Here is a 14563-nt window from a genome sequence, read left to right on the forward strand (position 1 = left end):
AGAAGGTAGCACATTAAAGATGTCCCAAAAGCCTAGAAATATAGGGAAACTCTTTTGTTTATTTAAAAATGTTTTCCAGATTAGTGATTGCACTCATGCCTTCAAAGGCATTTGGCTTGCAAAGCTGTCTAGAGATCAGAAGGGAATATATTTGACATATTATTTGAAAATATAACTAACATTATTTAAATACACATTCTCCTCTATGTTTCTAGACCTTTTTTCTGTTGTCCTATAAGCGCTTGGAGATATCGATAGTTTGATGAATAAAGCAGGGTCCTGATCCTTAAATCACAGACACCACTCTAAGTGGATTTTGGTAGTGTAATCAAGAGCGGACAAAAGGACTATAGGAACACAAAGAGGGGTGGGAAAGGCCTCTGCCTGGGGGAGGGTGGGAGATGGGGAAAGTTTTGCAGACTAGGTGACATTGAAGTGGGGCCTTGAAGCCTGGGTAGGCTTTTGATGGCTGAAGAGAATGGGACTCCAGCATTAAGCCACACCATCAGAAAAGTGCAGGGCACATTTGGGAAAAAGCACACCCAAACTAGAAGCCAGGTTTCTCAAAACTCCTCTCTGACTTCCTTTGGACTATAAGCTCCTTGGACCAGAGACCAAGAGTTTGTTTTCTCTAACGCAATAGTATCGCCAGCACAGCTGTATTTGTTACAAACATTTTGTTCTGTAGGGCTCCGAGGGACTAAGCAAATGAATTTCAGGTGCAAATTATTTGTATTGTTAAGCAATATGTGTGTTTCTGTATTTCTACATATCGATCAACAAAAACACAGAGTTGAGATAATTCCTTTTCCTGAACATTGTTCTACCCATACAAGAAAATACCTTTTGAATACGAAATAAGTGGATGGAGGACAGAAGTACAGAAGTTCATTGCCAAGACTAGTCCTATGGATTCCCTCCACAGCCTGCCTCTCACCTTACCGATCCCAAGTCATAGCAACTCCAAGTGCAGTCTCCGCCCTATTCTACCCCTAGGCCTGTCCCCCTGCCTTCCTCTGAAATATAAGTCTGAAATAATCCCCTCCTATAATTATTTCCACCAGCCAACCAACTACACTGAAGGGTCTGTTACATGAATGATCAAGAGCAAGGGTGAATGCTAAAGCCCAGGGTTCAGTGTGATGGGACTCAAAGGGGCCTCCATAATGAAAAGGCCCTTCTGTATTGCCCCCAAAATGCCCAGGGAGTTCATGAACTTGGCAGTGTCTGTCTCGTTTCTCTTGCTTTGGTCTAACTAATAAAACACAAAATGCAGTGATCTGACTTAGAAACTTTTAGAACCAGAAGGAAACTGAAAGATCTTCTAGTCTGCATCTTCCTCAACTTTCAGATATAGAAGCAAAGGCCCCATAAGGGGAAGTTAAATAGCCAGGATAGGGCTAGAACCTAGGACTCCTGACTCTTAATCCTGTGCTCTTTCTCTACAGTGGACATGCATTGTGTGTAAGTTTGACTAATGGAATTCATCAAAAGTCACAGTAGAGTCATAGAACAAAACTACTACAAAACTGTCTCTTATATTTCTACACATCATTACATGCTGGATAGTACTAAGTCCATTATACATCGATGCAGGCATTTTGCTCTGTAGGGTAGCATGCTCAGGAATCACATAATCAGTATTCAGTTGTCAGCGTAAGGGATTTTCAAAGGTACTATTTTTTTAATAACAGCTTATTGAGATATAATTCACATACTGTAAAATTCACCTCTGAAAAGTGTACACTTTAGTAGTCTTTAGTATAATTACAAAGTCATACAAGAATATATTCATCACCCTCAAAAGTAGTCACAGCCCCTTGCCCCTCTACCCAACCCCTGGCAACCACTGATCTACACTCAGTTTCTATGAGTTGGCACATTCTGAACATTTCCTATAAATTTCCCTCTGAGCACTGCTTTAGCTGCATCTCATAACTTCTGGTGTATTGTTACTTCATTTTCCGTTATTTCAAAAGTCCTTTCTAATTTCCCTTGTGATTCCCCCTTTGATCCATTGGCTATTTAGCAGTATGTTGTTTAATTTCCACATATTTGTAAATTCCCCAAATATCTTTCTGTCTTTGCTTTCTAATTTAATTCCACTGCAGTCAAAGAACATACTTTGTATGATTTCACCCAGGTGTAGACTTGTTTTGTGACCTAGCATATGATCTGTTCTGCAGAATGTTCCACACGCCCTTGAGAAGAATGTGTGTTCTGCTGTCGTTGCATGGACTAGTCTATAGATGTGCAATTGTTTGTAGTGCTGTTCAAGTCTTCTCTTTCCTTGTTGGTCTTCTGCTTAGTTATTCTGTACATTACTGAAGGTGGAGTATTGAAGTCTTCAACTATTCTAGATGAGTTGTTTATCCCTTCCTTCAATTAAGTAATTTTTTGCTTTATGTAGTTCGGTGCTCTGTTGTTAAGGCACATGTATGTTTATGTTTTCAGATGTATTGACCCCTTTTGTGATTAGGAAATGTCTTTATTTTTCTCTAGTAACAATTTTTGTCTTAAAGTCTATTTTTTTCTGTTATTAGTATAGCCTCTCCAGCTCTCTTTTGATTACTAACTGCATGGTAAGTCTTTTTCCATCCTTTTGCTTTCAACCTACATGTGTCTTTAAATTGTGACTCTTTCAGGCAGCAGAGAGGTGGATCATGTTGTTTTTTTGTAAAATCCATTTTGCCAATCTCTGCCTTTTCATTTGAGTGCTTAATCTACTTATGTTTAATGTAATTACTGGTAAGGTAGAAATTACATCTGCCATTTTGTTATTTTCTATATGTCTTATGTCTTTTTTGTTCCCTTATTCCTCAATTTCTGCTCTTTTTTGTGTTAAGTGTTTTTTCTAATGTACCATTTTAATCTCTTTGTTGTATTTTTACTAATTTTATTTTGAGTTATTTTCTTAGTGGCTGCCCTGGAGAGTACAATTAACATCTTAGTGCAATCTACTTTGGAATAATATCAACTTAATTTCGATTGAATATAAAAAAATTTACTATAGTATGGCTTTGTCCCTCCCCCCACCCCTTTGGGCTCCTATTGACATACAAATTACCTCTTTATGCATAATAAGTCCATCAGCACACTTATATAATTACTATTCCACGCAGTTGTCTTTTGAACTGGATAATAGAACAAAAGAGTTACAAAAATAAATTTGTACTGTCTTTTGTATTTACCTATGTATTTACTTTTACCAAGTGTTCTTTCTTTCTTATGTGGATTTGAATTACTGTCTATTGTCCTTTCATTTCCCCCCTGAAAGCTTCTCTTTAGTATTTCTTGGAGGGTATGTCTGCTAGCAATGAATGCTCTTTGTTTATCTGAGAATGTCTTGTTTTCTCCTGCATTCTTGAAGGATAATTTTGCTAGATTTTCTTAAATGCCTTGATCCAATAAGGCTCCCTGCCTTGGCTGAGACGCTGTGTGTGTATGTGTGTGTGTGTGTGTGTGTGTGTGTGTGTGTGTGTTGGGGCATGATTTCAATGCTCTGTCAGGCAGTTTATAAATTTCCTTAGCCTTCATTTGCTGCTTCTGCAGGGCCTCAAGGCCAACCAGAGGTGAGAGTCTAGGACCTTCTTAGGTCTTTTCTCAGAATACACCCAGTCCTGAACATATGCCATGTCATTGAGATTCCTGGGAATATGTGAATATGTTATAGCTTTTCAGAGTCTCCTAAGGACACTAATTCTCTAGCTTTTCCTTTTAAGATTTTGAGCAGCTTCATTTGCCCCAACAGTTTCCTCTACTTTAGGCAGCTGTGATTTCAAAAAATTGCAGCTGATTAATGCTCCTTGAAAAGGCGGTTCACAGTGAAAGTGCTCTGCATCAGGTCAAATCAAGAGCCCTACAAGTGGGAGTTTCCAAGGAACTACCAAACAGGTCACATAGTGACAATTCTCTGGGTATGGGGCATTTTGGGGAGCTCCCAACTCATTCTGCACCGTCTGGTCACTACTAAGTTGCTGTTGTTCAGATACTGGAACTGGGAGGCTGTTGGTTTTCAAAGCTACCCTGGAGCTGGGGAGAGAGAGAAGGGAAATAGAATAAGCTAAAGCACTACAAGTTTTGGTATTCTTACTGAGATTCAGCCATTTTTCTTGAACAAACACTTTTTGGATTGCTGAAAGCTTTTGGTTAATTTCCAGGGTTCTGAAAAAGTTGGTATTGACAATTTTTCCAGTGTCACTGTCGGAGCAGATTTTCAAAGAGTCTTTCTTTGCCATTCTGGAAGTTTAGAGCTCAAAGATACTTTTTACTATGTTCAATTTTCACTTTACTCAAGTACAAGAGAAGTAAAATCCCTTCAGAGATGTGACCCGATTGTGTACCACTTTGCCTGAGTTCAATTTTACAAGTTTTTACTGAGCTCCCTATTTTTTCCTCAGCCTTGCACTTCCTGTTTATCAGTTTTATAAGAGATTGTGTTTGGTAGTTTAGAACAAGGGTGCCAAATACTGCTTATGGCCTGGTTGTTTGGGGATGGCCCCCCGATGTAAAAAAAGAAATGTTTCTTATATCTTTAAAGAGTTGTAAAACAAGCAAAACCCAAACAAACAAGACTGCGTGACAGAGACCATATGTGGCCAGCAAAGAAAGCACAAAATATTTACTATCTAGCCTTTTACAAAAAAGTTTGTCAGCCCCTGATTTACCATGAAGGGATGGCGGGTTGGTGAGAAATGAGTCTATTTGCTATAGTTTCCTTTCTTGTGTTTTTTAATGATCAAATAGTCCCTTGAGGGTCCAAAATAACAGTCTGAGAGGTGGAAGAGACATTACATATTGTCCTTTCCAATACTGAATTTTCTTGATGAAGACACCAAGATTCCAAGACTTGTTCAATATCACAGTACTAATTATCCGGGACTAAAAGTTCAGGTTTCTGAATATACTTTGCTCCTCTTTCCATTGAAGCTGCCTAAAAATTTTCTTACCCCTTCCTTCTCAGCAACAAACATTCTTTTTTAAAAAAGATTTTATTTTCAAGTAATCTCTACACCCAACACGGGGCTTGAACTTACAACCCCAAGATCAGGAGTCGCATGCTCTACCGACTGAGCCAGCCAAGTGCCCCATAGCAAAAAGCATTCTTAATGTTAGATAAGTAAGTCCCTCTTCTCCTTCCTCATCTTCATTTTTTCCTTTGACTCACAGAGAAGCTGTATGCTCCAATTTTTTGGACAGTTCTCTACCTAAGCTCTTTCTTTGTATTATACCAAGGAAGGTCTCTTAAATATCCACAGAGTTGACCCTAAATTTTTTGGTTCCCTTTAGTATCTTGTTGATAATGTGAATGGTAACAGTGGTTTTCAAACTGCTTCATTTGGAGATGGGTGAGATTCTGCCTCCCCCATGTCCGATTCAACCACAACAGCTACACTTTCATTTATTTTATGTATTGGGCTTCCAAACAAAATTTCATTTGAATAGAGGATTTAGAAGGAGAAGAGAGAGAGAGATTAAGGGAGAGAGAGAGAGAGACTTGAAAATCGCTGATTTAGATTCTGAGTGAAGTAAGTCCAAGAAGAATCACAAGTACCTCCAAATACAGCTCTGGGGACAGTGGGAAAAACCAGTATCATGTCCTCTTCCCATCTCCTCAAGATGTAGACAAGCCTTGGGCAGAATTGGAGCCATGGATCCTAATTCCTGGTGCAAAATGGAAGGGCATCAGGAAATAAGTTGCAAGTAGGCAGATGGATTACATTTTCTGGGTTAGGCATTTGTTCAGGACCTGGCAGTTCTCTGGGAGCCTGAAATGAACTGACACATATATTTACAACTGATTTTTTACAAAGGCACAGATTCAATCAAAGGAGGAAAGATAGCCTTTTCAATAAGTGGTGCTGGAGCAACTGAATATATATAGGCCAAAAAATGACCCCTAACCTAAACCTCACATCTTATGCAGAAATTAACTCAAAAAATGGACAATAGATGTAAGTGTAAAAGAGGTGTAAAAGGAAATATAGGAGAAGATCTTGTGATCTTTGGCTAGGCAAGGAGTTCTTAGGTTTGACAACAAAAGTACCATCCATAAAATAAAAAGAATAATAAGCTGGACTTCATCAAAATGAAAAACTTTTGCTTTGTTAAAGACCATGCAAAAGATATGGAAAGACAAGCTACAGAGTGGGAGAAAATATTTGCAAGCCACATATCTAACCAAAGACATATATAGAAGATAAAAACAACTGTTAAAACTCAACAGTAAGAAAGAAAAAAAAAAACAAGTAGAATATGAACAAAAGACCCGAAGAGGGGCACCTGGGTGACTCAGTTCGTTAAGCATCCAACTCTTGATTTCGGCTCAGGTCATGATCTCAGGGTGGTGAGATTGAGCCCCGTGTTGGGCTCCGTGCTCAGCGTGGAGTCTGCTTGAGATTCTCTCCTTCTCCCTGCCCGTCCCCCTGCTCACGCTCTGTCTCTAAAAAAAAAAAAAAAAGACCCGAAGAAACGTTTCACTGAGGAGGAATTACAGATGTCAACTATGTATACGAAAAGAAGTTTAACACCAGTAGCCATCGGGAAAAAGCAAATTAAAACCGTAATGAGATACCACTACAAACCCCCAAGAATAGCTAAAATAAAAAGTAGCGAAACCACCAAATACTGGTGAGGACATAGATAAACTGGATCACTAATACTTTTCTAGCAAGAATGTAAAGAGCAGCCCCACTCTGGAAAACAGTACTGCTGTCATTACAGACTAAACGTGCAATTGCTGTACAACTCAGCAGTGGTACTCCTGAGCATTTATCCCAGAGAAATATAAACTTCTGTTCACGCGAAAACCTGTATAGGAATGTTTATAGCAAGCTTAATTTGTAATAGCCCGCAATGCCCTTCGATAGGTGAATAGTTAACCAAACTGTGGCATAACCGCACTATGGAATGTGGCTCAGCAATATAAAGGGGTGAACCTGCTGATGGGTGCGACAACTTGTACGAATCCCCAGGGAATTATGCTAAATGGGAAAGGCCAGTCCCAAAAGGTTACATACCGTACGATTCCATTTATATAACAGTCTTCGAATGATGAAATTATAGAGATGGGAAACAGATCATTGGTTGCCATGGGGGTTTAGAGGTGGGAGACGAGGGGCTGTAGCTCTAAATGGGGTAGCACGAGGGAACCGTTTGATGGGGGTACAGGTCTATATCTCAGCTGTGGTGATGGGCACACAAATACACCCAAGTGGTGAAATCGCATAGGACTACGTGCACGCACATGCAACACGAGTGCATGGAAAATGGCAAGACGTTACCATTGGGGGAAATTGAGTGAAGGGTACATCAGCACAAGTATTCCTCCCGATACTTCAGCTTCCTCTGAATCTGTAATTAGTTCAAAATAAAAATTAGAGAAAATACTAATTAAAAAACCCCAGTCATCTGATGTTGCCCATTTCAGAGCCCAAGATGGCAAGAAAAGGAGTTAACTTTATCTCTTATCTTCTTACAGGATCTGTACCTGCCTCTGTCCTTGGATGACTCAGACTCACTTGGTGATTCCATGTGAAGGAGCAGAGAATGTTCAGAGTCCAGAGTACAAATCCAAGCTTACCATTACAATAGGGTACTTCTGCTCAAGTGTCCAACAGGGCTATTGGTGCTTTCAAGTTTTTATTTGTTGTTGTTGTTATTTTTAAAAACACACTGTAATATGTTGGGTTTATGTTCCTGTGATTTCTCCTCTGGGCCACTGATCCACAGTTACCAATAATAAGAGATAGATTGATAACCATCCTTCGGGGTAACTTTCCGGGGATGCAAAATGTCCTAGTCCATGACCTTTCTATTGAAAACTTAGGCGCCTGCGTTATTTCTCTCCCGTCTCACTTTGCTCATACACGACAGTCTTCCTTCTGTAGAGGGTTGTTTACATACATAGCACTTAAAGTGCGTATGTGGGAAAGAAACTCATTGGCAAATCCAAGAGTGACAAACACAAGTGCCCCTTGTCTCCCGATCTCAAGAATGCTGGAGGATCCTGGGAGGGCAGCAAGGCAGCTCCCCAGCCTCGCTCTTCACTCCCAACTGAGCCTTCAGTTTGTCGTCTAGCACCAATTCTGGCTGTCAAGGGGGAGAAACACCAGCAACTTGTAATTCTGACACCAGATGCTTAGGACCCCGGTGCAGGGCTAGCAAGAGAGAAACCAGGCAGAACTGAAAAATACTGTAGGCGTTTCGGCAGAGTTTCTAAAGCACAGCAAATTTCTTGTCGATCTCTCCAGTGGGGCAATTTGGAATCAATAAGCAATTAAGAGTTGGCGGTGAGGGACTTCATATGCCTGATTCCTCTAGGAGACTGTCTAACATAGCGAGTTACTGCACAAACGGTATGGTATCCATCTGTCTCTGGTCTATTGAATGCCTTGTAAACAGCCAACACTGAAAACACTGTGAGAATTTGTTTTCAGGTCTGACACCTTTCAGTCGCTTTTTATAGCAAGAAAACCAATATCCTTTTTATAAAACTTCATGTCTGTACTGCAGGAGCAAACTCTTCAGGCTCCTTTTTTATAAACTGGTGATTTTTCTTTTGTCTAAAAAACACATGCAGAAAATTTACCAAAAAAAAAAAAAATGCAGAAGAATAACGTAGTTTAGAAATCATGCTGTCACTGCCAAACAGAAACCTCCAGGAGGACACAAAATGAATAGCAGAGGCCAATTCAATAGAATCAGTCTTTTGATAACTTTTTAACAGTTATGCTTACATTAATAATTTCAACGTGGACCAGACATTCTAATTATATTTTAAAGGAAATGTTACGGCATATTTTAAGCAACTCTTTTTTACCTATGATCCTGATATTTCATACTGAAGACATAGAAACCTTTCGCTTGTCTTTAATGCTCGAGAGGATTTCTCTTTGCTAAGGACCGATCATTCGCAATAGTTCTCAGTCTTTGAGGTACCGGTTCATAACACTGCTTTTTGTCTGTAATCATAGCCCATTACGGCAAAGACGACTAAATTGAAGAGAAAGCCATGCATGCCAATTCTGTGTTTGCTTTTAGCAGATATGAAGATTTTTTCCTTATTTCTTTGTAATTGTTCGGATAGTTTGCGAGGTGCAGCATTCAAAGCCAGGCTGCTGTTTGGCTCCTGAGTGACTTGCAATTGTTCCTCCGCTTGAACTGGAATGAGCGTGGGGTGTGTGTGCGTATGTGTGTGTGCTCCCGCAGTTGCTTCAGAATTAGGAGATACTATAGGATACCCCCACGTGGATCCGTGGCAACTTGGTGGCGTTGCTGATGTGGAAGGGAACTCGGTGGTGGAAGGGGTAGCTCAGATGCCCCTAGACAAGCTTCAGATGACCTTAGCTACAGGAAATATGTTTGGTTCAAGGAAAGTCCTGATGATGGTAGTACTGATTCCTGGTTAAATTGGTCCCCGAAGAACCCCAAATCATGAGAATCTCTCTTTGCCCCTCTCCTTTACGTGTAGGCCTGTTGGAAACCATGACGAAGCCCATTTTTCTTACCCCCTACTTCCTTCTGGAAGCTCAAGGTGTTCCTTAGTGCCTCCCAGAACAATTTGTAGTTAATTGGGGAAAACTGGTACTTGGGATTGTAGGGGTGGGGGGCAGAGGCAGTGTAGAGAGAGTGGTAGAACGTCTATTTTTAATCTTCAGGCCAGACCCCCAAAGATTCCACTCTCTCCAGATCTCATTTAACCCAGTTCCTTCCATTTAAGATGAGACGGAGGCTGAGGCAGCTAACTAACATGCTGGTGAGGAGCAAGACCAGAGGAGGAGCTCAGATTTTCTCCTGTCCAGGCCCTGTGCTACCTCCCTGAGCATTTCCTCACTGGTGGCGGGTGTACCAAATGGACACATTTTCTTTGATCCAACAGTCTTCAGTCATAAAAGTAGATTTTCCATCTTTCTTTGAATCAATTATAAGAGAACGTTTCTGTACTGCCACTTCAGGGGGCTTGGTCTTGTTCCAAAATGCAAGCCTTTAATGATTGCATTTTAAATTAGACCATTTTCAAGGCAAAAGACAAAATTGTAACTGCGCGCCTTCACCCCTGTCATTCATGCCGGATTTTGCCCAATCCAGTTTTACCACTAAAGTCCCATTGTGTTACCTTCTGCACACTCAGCAAATATCAAGTCATTCGGCAAGCATCTGCCACCACTCTCCTCATCCTCCCTCCCTGTTTTACGCACGTGCGTGCCCACATGTGCACGAGTACTCACACACGCACGTGCACGCGCACACACACACACGCACACACACACACACAGAGTCCATCTGTTGCTTGTTCCTACCTCCTGATTTTTCTCCCTTACAGAAATAGAAATAGGGACAAAGAAGGGGAAAATGTATATATGGGGGCTGGGCTGAACAACTTCATAAGTAGTGTTAACTAGAGGTAAATTGAGAGAAAATTTCTTTTTCTCTTCACTGTTTTGGAAAGGATAGCCATTAGCATGACTGCTTTGTGTCCTTAAGGACTTTAGTATTAGCCTAGATTGAATCATAGAGATTTCTAGCTGGAAGGAACCTTAGGATCACATCATCTACTCCAAATTCCACATTTTCAGGCCAGGAACGGAGATGCAGAGGTAGAGTAATTTCCCCAAGGTCACACAGCTGGCTAGGGGCAGGGCTGGGATTAGAACTCACATCTCTTGGCTCTTATTCCAGGGCCTTTTCCCACTGAATTGTATTGCCTTCCATTAGGCTCCTGAGAATTCTTTCCCAGGGTCATGTTGCATCTTGGAGCCATATGCTGCTGCCCTGAGCTCAGTGGGAAATCCACCCAGCAACCTAATACGGCTCTTTCTCCCTGTGTTCACATGGTTCCCATCCACATGGACTGCAGATGTCCCCAAAGAGAAGGAGGTACTGAGGACCCACAGGAACAATGAGGTCCCTGACCTTGTCCACCCAACACAGAGGATCACTGCCCCACCTCGAGGAGCCCTCAGCCCTCTGAGCTCCTGCCCTGCCCAACTGAAATGGGGGAAGACTGATTTTTCCCTGTCAGCTCACGTCATCTCATCTCCTACTGGTTGGGTCTTCGTAGGCTGAGGGAAATGTTTCTTGTTCCTAGAGCAGGGAAAGGAAGGAAGAACAGAACCATAGCTTTGTTCATCCTGACATTCCGAGACGGCTTTTCAGTATGTTTTAAATGACTGTGGCTGCCATTCACTGGTAATGATTTCTTTTAAAATATGGGAGAGAGGCTAGCTAGAGAAAAGAACCTGGTCTCGCTGTGGTGGTTCTCATCCACAATGTTCCCATAGCTATCCTGCCCCAATGGGGACAATTTCCAGGTATAAGCAAGGGGCTTTGTAACTAAAATGCAGCCTGGCTGATGGTAAACATTGGCTCCTTGTGTTTGCACTAAAATAGCAAGCTATGTGCTCTACACACCATACTCCTCTTCTTGTGTACATTGCTTGTTCCTGTGGCCTCCATGGCAGAAACCAGGGCAACTAGGTCTGAACACGTGGTTTGCCTCACAGCAAGGTTCCTCCTGGGAACTAAGGGGTATTCATTAGTTCAGGTCCAAGAGACCTCCTTCTGGGCTTACCCCACTTCTCAGGAAATTCTCTCTTCCTCCTGCTTCTCTTCCCCAATTGGAAGGAACCAAGGAAACTTAAAGTGGATGTAGAGTTCTAAGAAGCAGGAAAATAGAAGGGGCCTGAGCCCCCTAGATCCTTCTTTGGATCACCCAGCCCAAGTCTTAGATCAGCAATCCAGTGCTTGGCTTGGACAAAATTGTGTCTACTTCTCTAGTCCTTTCAATACTCTGGCAGGACATGCCCTCAATCCCCCTCAGATTTGCTTCTAAATAGCTTTTCTTTTTTAAAAACACATCTCCCTGGGACAAGGGAAAAAGCATGCCTATGTGCCCCAGATGAGCTCCAGCACACTGATGAGAATGTTTTCAAAGATCAGCCTACCTCCGAAACATCTATGCCAAGAGACATCTCTGGATAGCTGCCCCAGGACAGTGGGTTTTGAATGACCTCCTTTGCTACCCAAGTCACTCTGGGGACTGAAAGGCATTGGAGATTTATTTTTTGAAGAAGGCCATTGGAACCTGTCCTTGGCCACAAAGGGCCACTTGAATCTCCAAGGCCAGGCCTCAGTCATGCATTGCCCTCATTGCATTCAGGGATTTGGCTCTTAGGCCCAGGCTGTTTTCATCAGTAAACCATCAGTATTTTGAAGCTCATCTGAGATGTGGGGGCATTAAGGGTCCTCTGTTTTGGGACCTAGGATCCAGGGAGAATGAAGTCCCAGACATTGATCTGCCAGAGGTGATCTGAGACCTCCTGTGTAGCAATGGAACCGTCACACTTCTGCCACTGCCCTAGGAGGGGGACCTCTTATGTAGCATTGGCCAACGGGACATTCTGTGATTCCATATGGGGTTTCCTCTTCCTTATCGGTGTGACCCCCTGGAGCAAGGATACTGCATTGATTCCTCGTGCCTACCTTTTGGCGGGAGAGGCATCTCCAACAGGCTCTCTGGCTCTTGGTGGCCCAGACCCAGTCTAGTGCTGTTAATATTCAGTGGATTACCCTAAAGGCTGTGATTATGGACCAAAACAACACTGGCCATTTCTTAAAAGTGAGTCCCAATTTTATTCGTCTCTTCAGGAAAAGGAGACTTTCTCCTCTGTCTCCCCCACCCTGGTCTCTAGAGCTTATCCCCATCCCCAAAGATGTGGTGTGGCCTTGACAGTCAACCTCTTGGTGTTGCTGTTGCTTCCTGCTTGTTTTTCATGAAGGATCCATGCAGACCTCCCACTTTGGCCCAGGTGGTGCGATGTGACACTGGCTATCACACGACAAGACTCTGGAACCTGCTTCAAACTGCCTACCTTTGTATCCCTGAATTTATAGGCTTTGACATTTTCTGGAATCAGATGGAATCTTGTCTTACGTTAGATGCCTGGGGCTGGGGGATGGGGAGTATAGAATTCCCTTTGGGAATTAAGGCATCTTCCTGCTCCTGATTAGGACAGGCTAGTGGGGAGAGGTCAGATAACACAACGGAAGTCAAAGCAAACAACCTGTGAACTAAGGCACAAACGTGGGGGCATGGAAACTTCTCATTTCTGGGTTAATAACCTGAGAGGAATCAGTGTCTTTTGTCCACTCTCTACCTCCCCTGTGTATCTCTTTGTCTTCTCTCTCTCTCTCTAGTTCACTAGAATTGCTCTGTTATCACGCTCTCCTTCCAGAGTACAAACGTCCATCCCTTGTCCTCTACAATTCTCTCTCTTGTTTGTTGTCTCCCGTTTTATTCCTTCCTTCTTCCATGTCTAGGTATTGGGCACATGCCTCTTCTTAGCCCTGGGATTCTGCCTTGGGGATGCGAAGTTATTTCTGGACTTGACCAGCGCTGATCCCACCCCAGTCCAGTCAGAAGTGTGGTGGTTGAAATCAATCTGATCCTGGCTCTTTCTTCTCCATTTTCAGTTGTGATTCCCCAAAGATCTTCACAAGCAGTTTCCTTACAGCTCATGTATCTTTGGGTCTTTGCCTTCCAAGCACTGTACGGAGCACTCTGTGGTTCTTTTTTAGTCTGCCATTTTGTGGAACAATGAAGTGTGCTCAGAGAAATAATCAGCTGAACAGAAAAATCCACCCATGGATTCTTATCAGCTAAATACTATTAACTGATTTTGTTTGATTTGCTCATAGTTTAAAAAGCTGCAATATAGTATAATGAAAGACCACAGGTCATTTCTGCTGTCATTTGGTTTGGCCGGGTGGGGGCTTGAGGAGGGGAGCAACTCGGTTCAATTTTACCCCATGACACGTTAAGCTGTCCGTAACAACCTTATGTTCGGGGCTTGCCAACTGTTGAACTGTTTTAGCTAAACTGATAGGCAATTGGGATTGATTTCAATGGAAAGGGTAATTAACAAACCCCTACTATAGAAAGAAACATCCACTTAATTAAAATGTATTTGTCTTTCTGTTACTAAATTCACCTAAACATTTACTCTTGACTCCCAACTGTTCCTATCCCTGTGCAGGCAGTCCATATAAGAGTAATTAGTGGGCCTCAAGAAGTCAGCTTGTAGGTGCTAATTTATTCAACAGGGTGAGCAGCCCTTGGGGATGTCACCGCTTGGCAATGCCATATGGAATGCCCTTTCCGATGGCTTTTCTTTATAAGTCCTCTTAAAGGGATTTGAGCAAGTAGGAAGTTATACCAAAACGTCTCCCATGTATGGTCCTGCAATATATTGCAGCTTGAAGCCAATGATCCCTTATGACTTGTATACAACTAATGCATGTTTTGATTGAAGTTTGCATTTCTCATGTGTGGTAAGTTCTTTAAAAAAAAAGTTTCGGGTCACCTTTTTGTGCCATTAAACTTGTACAGAAAACGCTTTTATGGCCATTTTCAAAGGGAGAAAGTTTAAAATGGAAACAGCCCACCCTTTCTGCCCTATAGCTGTAGTTAGAACTCAGTAAGTGTAGCAAAAGCAGCTGTAATTGGTGGTTGTAGTATTAGAGGCGTTTAGCTTGCTAGTGACTAGCTTTGGAGAGTAAATGC

At 42.1% G+C, this 14563-nt stretch overlaps 1 protein-coding gene across 5 annotated transcripts in view; it reads left to right on the plus strand.

Annotated features, from left to right (window-relative positions):
• Positions 1 to 13103, plus strand: part of DCX (doublecortin) — a 108075-nt gene extending 94972 nt beyond the window's left edge. For all 5 annotated transcript variants that reach the window (XM_036092797.2, XM_036092798.2, XM_078065419.1 and 2 more), the window contains one exon: positions 7481 to 13103. In XM_036092797.2, the coding sequence (XP_035948690.1) occupies positions 7481 to 7537 (57 nt within the window). In that variant the 3' untranslated portion in view covers positions 7538 to 13103. The remainder of the gene's footprint in view (positions 1 to 7480) is intronic.
• The last annotated feature ends 1460 nt before the right edge of the window (positions 13104 to 14563 follow it).

This window comes from Halichoerus grypus, chromosome X, assembly GCF_964656455.1.
Source record: "Halichoerus grypus chromosome X, mHalGry1.hap1.1, whole genome shotgun sequence".
In the NCBI taxonomy this organism is placed as follows: Eukaryota; Metazoa; Chordata; class Mammalia; order Carnivora; family Phocidae; genus Halichoerus; species Halichoerus grypus.